This window comes from Chiloscyllium plagiosum, chromosome 3 (genome assembly GCF_004010195.1).
Source record: "Chiloscyllium plagiosum isolate BGI_BamShark_2017 chromosome 3, ASM401019v2, whole genome shotgun sequence".
NCBI lineage: Eukaryota > Metazoa > Chordata > Chondrichthyes > Orectolobiformes > Hemiscylliidae > Chiloscyllium > Chiloscyllium plagiosum.
In genome coordinates this window covers 80,208,151-80,226,769 of record NC_057712.1, presented here as the reverse complement: position 1 = coordinate 80,226,769, position 18,619 = coordinate 80,208,151, and the positions used below count along the sequence as shown (strand labels likewise).

General features: G+C 40.8%; 1 protein-coding gene across 3 annotated transcripts in view; it reads right to left on the bottom strand.

Moving 5' to 3' along the window:
- The window catches only part of clu (clusterin), a 35,743-nt gene that overhangs the window by 15,232 nt on the left and 1,892 nt on the right, over window positions 1–18,619 (bottom strand). For 2 of the 3 annotated variants that reach the window (XM_043685127.1, XM_043685136.1), the window contains exons 2-3: window positions 8,482–8,598; window positions 1,754–1,902 (exon numbers count right to left, since the gene is read on the bottom strand). In XM_043685127.1, the coding sequence (XP_043541062.1) occupies window positions 1,754–1,902; window positions 8,482–8,566 (234 nt within the window). In that variant the 5' untranslated portion in view covers window positions 8,567–8,598. Of the gene's footprint in view, window positions 1–1,753; window positions 1,903–8,481; window positions 8,599–15,379; window positions 15,463–18,619 lie in introns of those variants that run through there. The other variant, XM_043685133.1, reaches the window with a different exon arrangement.

Genomic DNA, 18,619 nt, shown 5'->3' with positions numbered 1-18,619 from the left:
AACAGACAATGTACATTAACCTCAGTTCAAGACAAGCATCATTGTTACCTAATGAACCACTTTTTCAATTAAAACATCATTGGAACTTTCTGCTCATTTATAGGTTGCATTATACAGTCCTTTTTTTGGAATGAAGACGACTGAAATCACATGTACCAATATCAATTAAAACCATTATAAAGGATGACAGGGGATGTCTCATTTCATCAGACTGGGCATTCAAACCAGAAAAACAAAATTACTACTTCACACAGCTTGTCTTGACTCCTTGAAAGAACTTTACAATTAGTCTCACTCCCTTACTCTTAGCTTATACTAACGCAATTGAAGACAGAAGTCAGGCCTTAGAAGCTCAGTGATGGAAATCTGGGGAGGAATGAATTAGTGGCTACAAATTTACACTGGGGTCAAGAGTAGGAAAAAATTGCAATTTGTCCCCAAAATGGTTCTAATATCAGAAAAAGTCAAGGGAATGAACTCTCCCCACATTAGGAACTTCCTGGATTCATGTTTCATATCATCTAAAGAGCCAAAAGACAAAAAAAGGTCACAAAGTTTAATTCAGAGGTGCTGAGCATTCCAGACCAGGGTCATTGTGTGGAGGGTAACAAAACATCTGCCTCTTTTAAGGCAAGGTGATCAGCAGGATCCCCAAATGGCTCAGTTGTTTGGACTTGCCATTCCTTCCTTGCATTTGACAGCTATGAAGCACCAATGCTGATACAGGTCCCCGAGAAGATAAGGAATTACTTGATTGTTGCAGGATTTCCCCAAGGAGTAAACCGTTGACCGATGGACTTGGGAACTGGACCAGCAGCTTTTGGTGACCTGGGTGATTAGTGTCGGGGACTGGGATAAGCTCAATACACCCCTCCCTTTTCACCTATCAACACTTAATGCGCTGACTGAGAAAATTATTTCATCCCACACTTGGAGAAAAACAATGGAAAAAGGCACAAGATGTGGGCATGGAACACTGACATAATAGTATTAATTATGGTTGTGAATTTCCTTCTTGCCCACTGTAATGCCAATAGAAGAAATTTGGAAATATGGTCATTTACTTTAGGGTGGCTTTCAGAGGCCACCACTTGCCCCACATCCATGACCCCAACTATTCCCAGACTGGGGCTACTGGAGACCTGTACCAGCTCCCTGTACCTTCACCCCACACAATACACCTAGCAGGCAGGTCTTTCTCACCTGCCAGGGAAGAGCCATCCTGACTGGTGAGTGACACAGAAGGACCAGATGACTGTGGACTTAATGAGGTATCTCTAGCCTTGTGCCTGTATCTGTTGTGGATAATTGAAAGGCTCTTAAATAGCCATTAATTGATCACTTAACAGTATCAATTCCTGGCAAGTTGAGATAGTCCTTGGTGGAACTTGTTGCCCAGCAGTTCATAACTGGGGTGGTGAGAAAGGGGAGAGTTACTCTCCGGGTCTAACTCACTGCATTACTTTGCCTTCACACCACCTCTCACACCACTTCCAGGGAGGAAACAATTGCATGCTTACTGACAAATGCTCTGCAGTCACACAACTTTGGTTCCAATTTTATTCTAACTTGCTTGGCTGGAATTATGGTTGACAATCATTTTTGACTCATCTGGTTTTAACTTTCTGTTGGTGAGTATAAATCAGTAGGCAGCCCTTTGCTGAAACATTACCATTAGGCAGATTGAATTAAAACTGGGTGCATTGCATAAGTAATATTTAACCACGGCAATCAGTAGAATAGAGCACAATACCTCCTTTTGTTTGCTGGTTTGTTCCAAACGTCGTAGATACTCCTGATGTTGTTGGTCACTTTTATCCGCAATAGATTTCATAGTCTTTGCTCCATTGATAGCATTTTCAATCTGTTTATTGAGATACTTTTGTCCCTCTATTGACAGTTCTGTAAAAATATCCACAAGGATAGCACAAAATTTTATAGTTTTCTCCTTATTGTAGGCGGTGATTTCTCATGTGACTAATATCAACTTGCTTATCCCTCCCTGGTACTAATTTTCTCCTTTTACTATTCTTTATGTGAATATGACCAGTCACCCCAATAGAAATGTGTAATTATATAGATACCTTATAACAATCAATACATTGCCTGCACATATTTGTGCTTCATGCATGAACTATGACCTATTTGATCAGGGAAACAATTGCAATTAATTTAATTCCAACATCATAAATGATCCATAGTTTAATGTTTCCAATTAGCAACTACAAGAATAATATTTATTTGGGTCTCAGTCTGAAGCTAAATTCTAACAACATCCCAGCCAAGATTTGATATGTTGATAATTTTGGATTAAAACAGGGACTTTCCTTTATCATTTAGCTCAGTAATTTTTATTCAGAGACACCAAGTAACCTGATTTTGTTGAAGCAATTGATCCATGAACAAATAATGCAGTCCATCAGGTTCACCTTTGACCATCCTGGTCATTGCATGATGCAATAAAAACAGGGTTGCTGACTAATTATAACAATTAATCTTTTTCAATTATCCACAACAGACACAGGCACAAGGCTAGAGATACCTCATTAAGTCCACAGTCATCTGGTCCTTCTATGTCACTCACCAGTCAGCATGGCTCAAATTTATTTGTGATTTGGAGATGCCGGTGTTGGACTGGGGTGTACAAAGTTTAAAAATCACACAACACCAGGTTATAGTCCAACAGGTTTAATGGAAGCACTAGCTCTCGGTGCGCCGCTCCTTCATCAGGTGATTGTGGTGGACACAATTGTAAGGCACAGAATTTATAGCAAAAGTTTACAGTGTGATGTAACTGGAATTATACATCGAAAAATACCCTTGATTGTTTGTTGAGTCTTTCATCTGTTCAAATACCATGATAGTTTCACTTCTTTCATATGTAAATCACAAAACTTCTTTTTAAAATGTTACACTCTCAAGTTAACTGTAACAATTGGTGTCAGCCAGATAATATGTTGAAGGTGTTAACCCCCTGTGTTCTCGGTCTGTGCCACAATGCTTAGACTGATTCTAATTTAAAAAGTGAGTTCACAGAGTCTTACATGAATTCGTGCAGTTTTTGAGCCAAGTACAATGTAACTCTGCAAGTACAAATTCAACATATGTATATGTGTGCATGTGGGTTTTTGTGTGTGTCTGTCTGTCTGGGGTGGTGTGTGTGTGTGTGTGTGTGTGTGTGTAGTGAGTGCGGGAGTGTGTGTGTCTATAAGGGTCTGTGTGGGTGTCTGTGTGCACGTCTGTGTGTACCTGTGTCCGTTCTATCAGGTCACCTCTAAACCACCTACGCTCCAGCGAAATGAAGAAGATTACAAAACTATCCAGCCTTCCTATATAGTTCAAACCTTCCTACAGGCAACATCTTCATAAATCTCTTTGTAACCATCTCCATCTTGATAATAGATATCCTGTAACTGGGCGACCAGCACTGGAACCAGTATTTCAGATGTGGAAACCTCACGAATTTTCTGTACAATCTTAACATAATGTCCCTTTGCCTGTACTCAGAGGGCTGTGTAATGAAAGCAAACGTGCTAAACGAACTTCTTATATATCCTGTTCATACCTATTACACAGATTGCCTGTGTTTCACATGAATAACAGTTGTTCAAAGAGACAGCTCAACATCACCATCTCAACAGAAAGTAGCGATAGGAATTAAATGCTGTTCAAGCCAATGATGCTTGCAACACTGAAGGCAACATAGAAAAGAAAGGAAAAAATGTTTTCTGAAACATAAAAAAAGTTAATGCACCATCTGTGTCGAAAACGAATTGTGTGGATTTCTGCTGGAGTGACTCTTTTTAAGAACTAGGACTAGCTAGAAAAACATGATGTTTGTGTTTGTGGGTATGTGTGTGTGCGTGCGCGCCCACACCCGCATGTGTGTGTGTATATGTTACACAAATATATACACACACACACAAACACACAAATATATACGTGTGTCCATGTGTGTCCGTGTCCGTGTGTGTGTCCGTGTGTGTGTGTGTGTGTGTGTGTATAATGCAATGGTGGTCACCTGTAGTGTGACATGAAACCAAGGTCCCGGTTGAGTCCCTCCCTATGGGTGCAAAACTTAGCTGTCAGCCTCTGCTCTGCCACTTTTTGCTGCAGCCTGTCCCGAAGCGGGCCTTGGAGGATGGTCACTCGAAGGTCCGACGTCAAATGTCCTGGACCACTGAAGTGTTCCCCAACTGGGAGGGGAACACTCCTGTCTGTTGATTGTTTGCGGTGCCGATTCATCCGTTGCCATAACCTTTGCTCGGTTTCCCAATGTCCCTTGCCTCAGGGCATCCTTGCCTGCAGCGTATAAGATAGACAATGCTGGCTGAGTCACATGAGTACCTGCCACGTACATGGTGGGAGGTGTCCCCATGTGTAATGGTGGTATCCATGTCCACACTCTGACACGTCTTGCAGTGCCTACCGTGACAGGGTTGTATGGAGTTGTCCTGAAAGCCGGGCTGGGGAACACTTCAGCGGTCCAGGACATTCAACCTCGGACCTTCGGGTGACCATCCTCCAAGGAGGACTTAGAGACAGGCAGCTGTGAAAAGTGGCCGAGCAGAGGCTGATAGCTAAATTCCGTATCCATAGGGAGGGCTTCAACCGGAACCCTGGGTTCATGTCACATTGCAGGTGACCACCATTGCACTGTACACACACCCACAGGCACTCCTATACACACCCACACACATGGACACACGTATACACAAGACACACACACTCCCAAACTCACAAATGCATCCTCTCACAGACGTAGACCACTTTACACTCACACACACACATATACACTCTCTCTCACACTCACAACCCCCCACCCCAGACAGACAGACAGACACACACACACACACAAAAACCCACATGCACACATCTACATATACATTTGTGGGGTGAATTTGTACTTGCAGAGTTACAGTGTACTTTGCTCAAAAACTGCATGTATCCATGTAAGACTATTAACTCACTTTTTAAGATTAGAATCAGTCTAAACATTATGGCACAGACCGAGAACACAGGGGGCTAACACCTTCAACATATTATCTGGCTAACACCAATTGTTACAGTTAACCTGAGAATGTAACTTTAAAAAAAAAGTTTTGTGATTTACATATGAAAGAAGTGAAACTATCATAGTATTCGAACAGATGAAAGACTCAACAAACAATCAAGGTATTTTCAATGTATAATTTCAGTTACATCACACTGTAAACTTTTGCTATAAATTCTGTGCCTTACAATTGTGCCCTCCACAACCACCTGATGAAGGAGCGGTGCTCCGATAGCTAGTGCTTTCAATTAAACCTGTTGGACTATAACCTGGTGTTGTGTGATTTTCAAATCTATTTGGTCACTGTAAACCAAACTATTAGTTTCTGAAAGATATCAAAATGACAAATGAATAAAATCAATACCAACTGTCTCCCATGTCTGCTGAGATGTCAGTTCCATATAATTTACTGTTTGATCTTTGATGTTTCTAGAGATTGGTCATGTACAGCTCTTGCCCTCGGTTTCTACTAATTCTGGGCAAGATAAAACAACTTTTCACAGTTTACATTATCTAATCCCATCAGAATCTGATTCCACCATATTACTAGTCATCCTTTTCTTTTCCAGTGGGAAATTATCCTATTGACGTAATCACTTCTCACAATACATGCCCTCCGTTCCCACAAATATCTGAATGCTCCTCTCTATTTTTTCCAATAGCTACAATATCTGTTCATACTGCAGTGACCAGAACTGTCGACGACATTCTGCGCATGACTGCAAATGATTTTTAAAAGCCAGATGATTCCACTAGTTTGCTTCACCACTCACCTTTATCTTACATTTTAGCACCCGGTGTTACCTTGGTTTAAAAACAAGTTTAATTCACAAATTCATCAGGTGATAAAGGCATTCCCATTATTTCATTTGTTCTTATTTGACCCCCAATATTTGAAGAGGCATATTGTGCCTGATTGCTCATTTCTGGCAGGTGTTACACCCTGTTCAAGTAGATCATATTCTGAAATTCAATCCATTTTTTAAAGAAGTCTGGACAAAAACGCTGTCAAAAATGGCTACTAAAAAGGTTACCAGACTTCTTTTGTGGCTTAAAATGATTATCCTGTGTCAAGATGGAATAAAGAGCATCCCATAACGATACCAGTCAACATCATTCTCTAACCAATTAAAAAGATGTTTTATTTTTAGTGAACACCCATATAAAACTACAACACAGAACCAACATAAACACAGCCCATTATTTCAAAAAGACCTTGAAATTGAGAAAAGCTACAAGATTAGACAGCCATAACCATCCACATTCGATTAAAAAGATCAATTAGGGAGTTGTGTGCAGAGAAACCTACCAGTTCAGCCAATCTGGAAAAGAAGCTGTAGGCCATCAGACAGAAAGTATATAACTTGCTCCAGGCTAAAGGTCATCTGAAAATTAAGCTTCTACATATTCATCTCCAAGAAAGCTCACAACCTGCTGTCAGCCTTTCACTTTACAAGATCCTGACTTGTAAAGGATTACATCTATTCAAGACACCATAGGCTTACCATATCAGAGACGGGAGATAATAAAAATTAAGCTGAGTTAAGAACCTGTTAACAAAAACAGAAATTGCTCTGGCAGTATCTGTTAGGGAGAAAGCAGAGTTAATGTTTTGAGTTTGGTTACTCTTTCTTCTCATGGAAACTGCCAGACCTGCTGAGTTTTGTCAGAAATTTCTGTTTTTGTTTCAGAGCTCCATCATCTGCAGTCCTTTATTTTATGAAAATATGTTAACCTGGTTTTAACTGATCTGTACATTTATCTTTACTCAATCTCCTTGAGATTGGTGTGTGTGTGTGCAAAACCAAGTTTATGCGGTGTTGTAATTACTATGGAAACGTGTGAAAATAAATAGTCTTTGCTTTTAAAGTTATAAAAGGTTGCTGTTGAATTATTTAATTTGAACAAGGGTAAGAAAGAAAAGCTTATTTCCAAATAGAGCATACTGATTATGGGCAGCAAGATAGCACATAAAAAGTGCGAGACAATAAATGCACTGGTATGAAAATGAGCAGAAAAAAAAAACAGATTGACATCGTACAACTTTGGACCATCATCCATCCCGGATAAACCCACAAAATAGAAAAGTGACAGCAGACCATTTTGGCTGCTAAATGTAAGCTGGCTACTTCTAAAAGAAAATCATTGCAATTTATCAAAAACTGAAAAACAAAATGATATTTCTCGCAAGCACAGAGGCTCAGTGGTTAGCACTGCTGCCTTACAGCGCCAGGGACCTGGTTTCGATTCCAGCCTCGGGCGAGTGTCTGTGTAGAGTTTGCACATTCTCCTAGTATCTGTGTTAGTTTCTTCCCGCAATCGAAAGATGTGCAGGTTAGGTAAATTGGCCATTGTGTTCAGGGACATGTCGGTTAGGTGCATTAGTCAGGGGTAAAAATGTAGGATGGGGAATGGGCCTGGGTGGGTTACTCTTCGGAGGGTCGGTGTTGACTTGTTCGGCCAAAAGGGCCTGTTTCCACACTGTAAGGATTCTCTTTTAAATAAAAAGGGTACTTTACATACAGCCATACAAAATAGAAACAGAGTAGGCCATTCAGACCCTCACAATTCAATGAGAACATTGTTGATCGGACTGTAACCTCAGACCCATAATCCCATCTACCCCAACAGCTGGCTTAACAAAACTTCTACAATCTCTGCTTGGAAAATATTCAAGGACTCTGTTTCCACCACGTTTTCAGGAAGAGTCCAAAAAGATCATGACCCTCAGAACAAAGTTCACCACGTTTCTATTTAATTTTATGACCCCTGATTTTTAAGTAGTGACCCCTAATTCCTAGATTCTCCCTCAAAAGGCTACATCCTCTCCACATCTATCTTGCCAAGACGCCTCAGGATCTTATGTTTTAATCAAGTTATCTCTTACTCTAAATCTCAATGGACAGAGGTCTAGCTTGTCCAATGCCCTCATAAAAACAACCTCACCATTCCAGGAATTAGTCTAGTAAATCTTCTCGGAACTGCCTCCAACACACTGACATCCAATAATCACGCCTGGAACTTGAAATGTTATCTCAGACTCAATACACTTTTGATGTTCACTAAGTACAATGTGAGGAAGATGCCGGCATGGCGGCCAACGAGTTTCCTACTTCAATGGAATTTTAAAAATCACTAAATATACATGGCAATGCACTTGACACCTTTATATACATTTACTGTCTGATAATATGATTGACAGTGTCATTCTGCTGACCAAACTAATTTTTAAATATTACTATAACTTTAGCAGAAGATGGTTAAACTAAAATACAAGAACACTAGCAGAAATTGTTTAGCACAAATCAGCACCATCAACACCAAGTTTGGAGGTAATAATGATATTCTATCTTAAAACTAAAGGCAATGAAGGTAATAAAAGTTATATTTAGTTTAGAAATATTCACTGACAGAAATATATAACTTACTGTGGAGTTTCTCTGGTGGACCCTGTTGCAAACTTTCACTTGCAGCAAGCAGAAGAACAAGCCACACCGTGAACATGATTTTCATCGCTTTCTCAATGGGACTCAGAAATTCTCAATCTGAAACAATGATAAATGACGACTATTACAGTTGAAAGTTAAATCAAGAGAACAATATCCAATTCAATTTGGATTTCAAAAAGTCAGCAAAATGCATACCATTATGCATACATCAATGGCTTGTCACAACAAACAAATTACCAATTCTTTGCACATAAACAACTTGTGTGTTCTTGAATCTTAATATCATAATGACGGGTAAACAGACAAAAAGCGGAGTCTACTACAATTTAATAATTGCACGTTATGAAACAGAAAACCACCAATTGTATGCCATAAAAATAGAGAGAGTGATAATCTAGCAGACCTCAGTAGGGAGGAAACCTTGTACACTTTGTTGATCCTGCATTCTTTTCTAGTGAGGAAAGTGCAGGCCGTTTCATAATCATGGCTCACCCATCCAACCAGTAGTAATTTAGTGGGGATGTGGTGAGTTGCCTTGTGATTCTGATATCTTTGTTCATACTCCGATCCCATGTTGGAATATAGGCATTTTGGGCTTTATTAACACTTAGCTATTTTTAACCTGCAGCTTGTTTTAGAAAGGTCTAATGTTTGAATTTTGAACCTAAATTATGTATGTAAACACCAATGGATATTCCACTCTCCCTTTTCAACATGAGCAATCATGTAAGCATTGTAAGGATGAGAACTTGTTGACTTTGCTCATTAAGGAAATCAGGGCAGGACTTATACACTTTATAGTAAGGTCCAGGGGAGTGTTGCTGAACAAACAGTCCTTGGAGTGTAGGTACATTGTTCCTTGGTAGTTAAGATAGTGCAGAAAGTGTTTTGTATTCTTTCATCTATTGGTCAATGCATTGGAGTATAGGAGTTGGGATGTCATGTTACTGCTGTACAGGACATTGGTTAGGCCACTTTTGGAATACTGTGTGAGATTCTGGTCTCCCTCCTATCAGAACAATGTTGTGAAATTTGGAAGAATTCAGAAAAGATTTACAAGGATGTTGCCAGGGTTGGAGGGTTTGAGCTAAGGGAGAGGCTGAATAGGCTGGGGCTATTTTCCCTGGAGTGTCAGAGGCTGAGGGGTGATCGTATAGAGATTTATTAAATCATGAGGGGCATGGCAGGGTTGGGGGAGTCCAAAACTAGAGGGCATAGTTTAAAATGAGAGGGGGAAAGATTTAAAACTTATTCATGCAGAGGGTGGTGTGTGTATGGGAATGAGCTGCTATAGGAAGTGCCAGAGGCATTTAAACATTTAAAAGGCATTGGGATTGGAATATGAATAGGAAGGATTTAGAGGGATATGGGATTACTGCTGGCAAGCGGGACTAGATTAATTTAGGATATTTGGTCAGCATGGAGGAGTTAGACTGGTGGGTCTGTTTCCATGCTGTACATCTCTATGACTAAGGAATGCCTGTTTCTGCAATTTTGGGGAACATAATGTAACAACTTGGTGCAGGGGAGGTGATTCAGTCTCTTGTGCCTGCTTCACAGTTTAATGTGAAAAATTGGGGTACTGGGATAGTCTTATGGATTTCAGTTCTGCCTCTGATGTCCCCAAAGTACTGTACAATGTATTGCTACTGACAGGATGGGAGTACACAGTGGAAAAAAAAGTGGAAATACTCAATAACAAATACATTGTTGGCAGTTTTCTAACTGCAAAAGATGCTGGTCATGCAGCAAATCAAGTTTGTTGGTGATAAGGTAGCTTTAATGCTGCATTTTTCAGATGTCTAAAAGAGACCAAGAGGCAGGTTCTGCCAGTAGTCTCAGTATCAGTGTTTGCTGTGTTGGTTCAAGCTGCTGCAGCTACTATTTGTCACGGTGGTGTATATTGACCCAGAGGCAATGATGCCATTTCTTTCTGTTGTCAGCTAGTGAGTCCAAAAGCACAAAAACCAATGTTTAGGATTGTCCTGTCATATCTGTGAGCATCTTTGTAGTGGTGTCCTGCTACTCGTTTGCCCAGCTACCTCACCAGACAAGAAGACCCAACCTGTAGGTATGCCCAAGGCAGCAAGGTCATCTCTGCTTGCTGGAGTTTGCCATTGACAGGACTGCCATATTCGTGATTTTATTCTTTCATGAGATGCCCAGAATGTGCCACAAACAGCAAAAATGAAAAGTCTTTGAGCTTCTTTTCTTAATAAGTTATCCATCTTTCACCATTATCCCACCAACATCCTGAAAACACTGGCTTAATGAAACAAGATCTTGATATGAAGAACTGGCTCACGTTATTCAATGCACATATATTAGTCAGTTAATGTGGGCAGCTGCTTTCCTGGTGCATAGGTTCTGCATTAGGAGGCAGACTGCCTTCACTGTAGATCCGAGGTAGCAGAATTTGAATGATCAAGAGTACAGATACCGTACCCCATAACCACGAGTTGTTTGGCACATACAGTAAGGGAGAACAAGCTGCAGGCAACGGAGAGACAATCCATGAGTCAATGTAGCAATAACACACACTGATCAAGTTGATCTCGTATGCTTAATCCTTCAAGTGATAATTGCTCAAAGCTATCAATCAGGTTCACAATTAAATGACCAATGCTGATCAGTCAGGAAATTGTTAATTGACCTGAATATATTTCAAAAGGTTGGACTCTGGATGAACAACCTGAACAATGTCTTCAACACAGGAATCCAAGCAGAGATCTGTGGTGAGGATCAGCTCAAGAGGCATCTTTTTTTTTAAAAATTGCATTATTTGCCATTTATGAAGAGTAGCGGTCCAATTGTTCAATGTGACTGCTGGCACTTAGTACTATCTGCCACCTTTGCCAGTACACGGCACAGGATAAGGATAGTTTGAGATAGCTGCTACCAACCTCCTGTGTCTATACTGTATCTAGGGCTCATCTATGATCAGTGGTAAGTGAAAGGCCAGGGTCTTTACAGAAGATGCAATTATCTTATTTAATAAGATAGTTTATTGCATGATTGCAGTATATACAACTGCCATTACTAGTCACGCAATGCAGAATACACCTGGTCCGTTGCTCCCGATGCGGTCTCCTCTACTGGGGAGACTGGGCGCCTCCTAGCAGAGCGCTTTAGGGAACATCTCCGGGACACCCGCACCAATCAACCACACTGCCCCGTGGCCCAACATTTCAACTCCCCCTCCCACTCTGCCAAGGACATGGAGGTCCTGGACCTCCTTCACCGCCACTCCCTCACCCCCAGACGCCTGGAGGAAGTATGCCTCATCTTCCGCCTCGGAACACTTCAACCCCAGGGCATCAATATGGACTTCAACAGTTTCCTCATTTTCCCTTCCCCCACCTCACCCTAGTTCCAAACTTCCAGCTCGGCACTGTCCCCATGACTTGTCCTACCTGCCTATCTCCTTTTCTACCTATCCACTCCACCCTCTCCTCCCTGACCTATCACCTTCATCCCCTTCCCCACTCACCCATTGTACTCTATGCTACTTTCTCCTCACTCCCACCCTCCTCTAGCTTATCTCTCCACGCTTCAGGCTCTGCCTTTATTCCTGATGAAGGGCTTTTGCCCGAAACGTCGATTTCGAAGCTCCTTGGATGCTGCCTGAACTGCTGTGCTCTTCCAGCACCACTAATCCAGAATCTGGTTTAGAACTCCTGTCTCCACCCAAAGACTGGTTACAACATTGGGTTAGCTCCACCTAATCTGACAATGCAGCATTAATTCTTACAGAACCATTACCTTATGCAACAGAAATGGATGGGTGGGTAAAATTACACAGGCTAATTGTGTGGTGGGAGGGTTGTGGGGTGAGAGCTATATTTGGTCAGTTTTGTGGTGTCAGAGGTTAGTAGTCAGGTATTGGGGGGGGGGGGGGGTGTTTAGTCAGGTGGTTGGGTTGGCAGAGGGTAGTTGATTTAGATCAAAGGAGGTAATCAGATTTGGTTGAGGAGATTTTCAGGGATCAGTTCTGGGGTTACCTACGCATTAAAATTGGTTTTGATCAGTCTAAATAGTTGCAAAGAAGAGACACTTTGGACTTGAAATGTTAACTCGCTTTGTCTCCCCACAGACGCTGCCAAAATTGCTGAATTGCTTGAGCACTTTGTTTTTATTGCAGATCTTCAGCATCTGCAATACAGGTTGGTCTGCAATAATGTGCATTTCGTCAATGCAAACAGGCTGTAATGAGATCAATGAACAGTGGTGCTGTTTCTGAAGCACAAACTTTTAAAATGGGCGTTAGCTATAACACAACTGCATCACCACACTTGGTAAGTGCTATTTTCATTGTGTGATTTTTATATTGCATGGGGTCGCACAAGAACGCAGCCATTGCATGACAAAAGAACTGCCTGCATTTTGTTTTTACCTGGGTAACTATCAAGGCAAGTTGTCAGGGAACTGTCCAAAATTTCCGACTCTAGCTCAAAAGTGGGAGACATTTAAGATGGGAATCTCAGTGAATGGTACTTGGTGTGAATGAGAATAAAATTCTGCAATTTTGGGCATTACCTCGAGTTCAATGAGTGGTATAGGAGATACAAGTCAGGAAATCATCACAATGGAGGCTAAATATTACAAAACAAAATTGATAAAACATTTCAGCCACAGTTAAGGTTCTGAGGAACTTATGACCTATCCAAGATGATCAAATAAAAAGGAGTCTAAAATGTGATGATCAAGGGGCAGATATGGGTATGCTGAATGTAACTCCTATCTGAAGACAGATGTCACCAAGGGATAGCATGTAGTTGAGAAAGAAAGGTTTTCAACTAGTGTGAAACGGGTGCAGAGTAAATTCTGATGCACAGATTAAAGGGCTCACTAGCCTGGTCAACACATCACACAGCTTTAAATGGTGACTGAAGAACCACAGCACTGTGTTTATCCTTTTCTTTATAGAACCTCCTGCCAACTGCAGTGCCAAGTATTACAAGGCCACTTGTGGCTGTTTGGATCTCAAAGTTAGCAAAATGGATATCATTTTGCATACATCAGTGGCTTTTCACAAACAAATTTGCAAATATTTGATGTATTCATGTGACAGGATTGCAACCATTCTGAAAACACACTATCTTTCTTCCTGTTCACCGAAAGTGGAAAAGTTCTTTTGCAAACAGACAGAATGTGCTGAGTAGATAAGAAAGTGTAACCATTTTATTCATGCTCAAGTCAGAACCAAAGAGAACTAACACAATATGCAAAAAAAAAGGGACAGACATAATGCAATATTGCATGATTTAATAGCTCCCACAGAGCTCAGCATACATTGATACAGGCCCAAAGAAACACTGAATATACTGTCATTTCATACGTTAATGCTCACAAAAGGTTTTCCTTTGCTTTTAAAAATTCCTGTAGACCCAAATAGATTAAAAATGACAAAGAGAAATTCACAATGACAGCAGAACTGTGTACACGTGAGGGGTGGCACGATGGCTCAGTGGTTAGCACTGATGCTTTATAGCGCCAGGGACCCAGGTTAGCACTGCTGCCTCAGGCAACTGTGTGTGGAGTTTGCACATTCTCCCCATGGGTTTCCTGCTACAATCCAAAATAATGTGCAGGTTAGGTGAATTGGCCATGGCAAATTGTCCACAGTGTTCAGGGATGTATAGGTTGGGTGCATTAGACAGGGGTAAGTGTAGAGTAATAGGGTAGGGGAATGGGTCTGGGTGGTTATTCTTCGGTGTGAACCTGTTGGGCAAAATGGCCAGTTTGCACACCGTAGAGATTCCATGGGGCAGCTCAGTGGTTAGCACTGTTGCCTCACAGCACCAAAGACCCAGGTTCAATTCCAGCCTCGGGCGAATGTCTGTGTGGAATTTGCACATTCTACCCGTGTCTGTCTGGGTTTCCTCCGGGTGCTCCGGTTTCCTCCCAAAATCCAAAGATGTGCAGGTCAGATGAATTGGCTATGCTAAATTGCCCGTAGTGTTAGGTGCATTAGTCAGAGGGAAATGGGTTAGGCAGGTTACTCTTTGGAGGGCCGGTGTGGACTTGTTGGGCTAAATGGCATGTCTCCACACCGCAGGAATCTGATTAGGACCATTTTTATGCAGATGCTAAACATCAACATGGACTGGCTGGGCTGGGCCTGTTTCCTTGTTATAACTTCTATGTAATTTTTTTGAGAACATCAATAGACTGTATTTATATAACAGATTTTGGTGGGGTACAAGTAGTGTAAAAAGTGGAGGACAGGTGCTATGCAGTGAACTCAGGAAGTATACTAGAAAGCAAAGAGTTAAGACCTAGATTGTAAGGAGTTCCATAGCGTAAAGGATATTGTTACCCCCAACGGGTGGGCACAGAAAGCAGTCAGATTGGAAGGAATAAGGAAAACTGGTGTGGTGGGAGATATAGGAAGATGATAAAAGATGGTGTTAACCATGATGCAGGAGGAGGAAAATGACATGGCTGAGGGGCTGATATGAATATGCACAAAGAAGCTGATGTAGAGGTTGGAGGATTGGATCAGAGTGACGCCAGGATGAACAAAAACAAAATGAACTGACATGGAAGTTGAAATCACCAAGATTGAGAACGTGGGGTGGGCTAAGTGCACGTTGATAGGAGAGGAGACAGCAGTTGAATAAATGTGTTGCTGAAAAAAAAAGGTGCCAGAAGAAACAAACAATGGGTTCTATTTACTGGAATAGGGTGAAAGCTAAGGTCAAATGAGCAGGAGTAACATTTGCCCAAGCTTGCATCTGTTCAGGGTTCAAAGAATGAGCTATCCATTAACAAAGTGCATTTGGATGATCCAAGTCATGTGATGTGATGTACAAACCAAATATTTTGAACAACCTCTGTTAAAACATCAACTACCAAATAAATGAATGCTACTTACAAATTTGGTGAAGACAGAGTAATGCTCCAGATAAGGATGATGGAAGAGGAAAAGCATTTACAGTACTGTATAATGCTCTGTATTTAATACACAGCAAAATGCCTAAATGGAAGTGGAATAAATTGAATTTTGATAACAATATATAAATAAATGGTTTGTCAGACCTGCAATGGTACACATTAATCAGCTGAAAAACCTCTATATAGGGTTACATTTTCTACTATAGAGAGCCCTTTTAAAATCCTTGGAAAGAAATGGTCTAATTCTTAGTAATTAAAGTCACAGTTAATTTCTACACTTCGGGAAATCAGATGCTTGTACATTGGGGGTTGGTTAGCTGGATGACTGTTTACAACACAGACGATACCAACAGTTTTGATTCAATTCCTGCACAGGCTGAGGTTACCATGAATCATAGAATAGAATTATATAATCCCTATAGTGTATAAGCAGGCCATTCAGCCTATTGAGTCTACACCAATCCTCCGAAGAGCATCCCACTCAGACCCACCCTATCCCTGTAACCCTGCATTTCTCGTGGCCCAACCTGCACATCTTTGGACTGTGGGAGGAAACCAGAGCGCCCAGAGGAAACCCATGCAGACACAGGGAGAACGTTCAAACTCTTCACAGACAGTTGGCAGAGGCTGAAATCAAAGCCAGCTGAGGTAGTGCTAACCACTGAGCCACGTAGTGTTAACTCTCCTTCTCAACCTCTCCCTTTGACTGAGGCATGGTGACCCTCCAGTTAAACCACCAACAGTTGTCTCTCTGCAATGAGAGAGAGAGAGAATGGAATTGTGGTGACTTTACCTTTACACAGCAATCAGCTGGGTGGAATGAATGGTCTTCCTCAATTTGATGTTTCATAAGAGAGTATTGATTGTTTATAAAAAGCAAAGAAAACCCAATGGGAATTTATTATAGAAATTGAAATGGTTAAAAATTCTTATGGAGTCAGTTCATCCAATTCATCTTCTTTCAAAGACGTCAATTATCTTGCCAGCTGGAGATCCTCAGATATTCCCTGATGCTGAGTGACTCGGACTCCTGTGATGAGTGGTTCAGCTGCTAAAATGGGAAAGCTTAACTTCAAATCACTCCAACGTCCATGTGGATCGACTAAGCCCTGGAAACGTTTTATAGGTTTGGAGTGCAAATTTCTTGGAAAAACAATTGCAATTGGACCAAGATGTTTTACAGGAGTAAAAGAAATCAACTAATTTTACACAAGGGAACTGAAGTTTTGCAAATGCTAATAGGATGAGTAACTTTAGGGAAGGTCTTCAGGAAGTAGTATTTCTGGAAATGTAACAATACAAATGTAGCATAAACAAGTTAACAAAAATAATCTTTAAGCCATAGGACAGCCTTGATGGAGAATTAACAGTTATATTAACAAAGCCATACTAGGTTATCTCCTTTAGATTAGATTACTTACAGCGTGGAAACAGGTCCTTCTGCCCAAAATGTCCACCCCGACCCACAGAAGTGCAACCCACCCAGACCCATTCCCCTACATTTATCCCTTCACCTAACACTACGGGCAATTAAGCATGGCCAATTCACCTAACCTGCACATCTTTGGACTGTGGGAGGAAACCGGAGCATCCAGAGGAAACCCACACAGACACGGGGAGAATGTGCAAACTCCAAACAGTCAGTCGCCTGAGGTGGGAATTGAAACCGGGTCTCTGGCGCTGAGAGACAGCAGTGCTAACCACTGTGCCACCATGCTGCCCACGTTTCCAAGTTTTGTGCAGAGCCACAGAAACAATCTCTGGTGTCCTGAGTTGCTTCAGGAACTATCTGCCAGGAACTTTGGACATTCACAAGGTTTTTAAAAAAAAATGTAACTATTCTTATACCATTTGGATTTCTGATCGGATTGTGCTACGGCCAAAATACCTTATTCATCATTATGTATTTTATCACCTGATGATCTCTGATAAATTACAAAGAAGTCTAGTCACAAATCTCACTAATCCCAGGGTCACTCTGCTCCAACTTCCAAATGAATTTATGACACATTTAAAACCAGCACTGCAACCATGTCATTTCCCTAGAGGAGAAAATAAAGCTTCTTGTATTATTCTGTGGTTTTCTGGGCATTGTTTTAAATTTCTGCTGCTTGATCCAATAAAACAGACCCTAGGCAAAATTCAAACTGAAATATTAGTGTGAAAACATTATGGATTCATTTGCTAGCAATGCTTGTTATATTTTACATTGATGCAAGATATCATTGTTAATATAAACTGTCAAATTGTCTTTACATCATTGTCACAAATGGCTGTTCTGTCCCTTAAAATGTAACTTAATCCTGCATTGTCAAATGTTGACTCAGTAGCAAATGTTGCTTAACTTTAAGCCTGAAAATTAGCAATTTAAGCCCCACTTCAGAAATGTATGCACATTTTTATACTGTCACTCAGTGTGCTATACCATTGAAGATGCTGCTCTCGCTCTCTCTCTCTGATGAGATGTTGAGCTGAAAGCCCAGTCTGCCCTTTTACCTGGCTGTAAGATTTTGAAGAGACAGGAAATTTCCCCGTATCCTGGCCAATGATTGTCTCCCTATCAATGTCACTAAAAGAAAGTATTCTGATCGATATTAGTGTGGTATGTGAAACTGTGTGGAAGAACATCACTACATTTCCTACAATAAAATTGTGACTGCTCCTACAAAAAATAAAAAGATGTTGATCATGCAGCATGATGAGGTTATGAGCCTTTCTTAACAGTGTGTAATTCTCCCTGACCTGGCTGGAATGAACAATATCTAAGAGCTAAGGAATCCACATTCTATTCCTCCATGGTACACTATAATTAAACCTGGTCATCACCTGGAGCCACAGACTTAATAGACACAGCTATAAATCCCATTACAAGCAGATCTTCATTAAATCCCAGATATAGTTAATTTTGATGATTCAAAGTGAAAGGCATCAAGGATTACTTTCTAACCATACACAGCAAGATCCATTGTATTCTTTAATTTTACATTAAAAAAGGAATCACCTACACCTAAGAGCAGTTACATTAACAAAGATCTAATAATATTTTACAAAAGCAAAATTACTCCAGAAACCTTGAAGTAAAAAAATCTAAAAATTGCTAGAAATCCTCAAAACTGCCCTGACGAAAGGTCACAGACTTGAAATGCTAATGATGTTTCCCTCTTCATCAATGCTGAGAATTTGCAGCATTTTATTACTAATAGTTCTCGAAGGTCTAAAT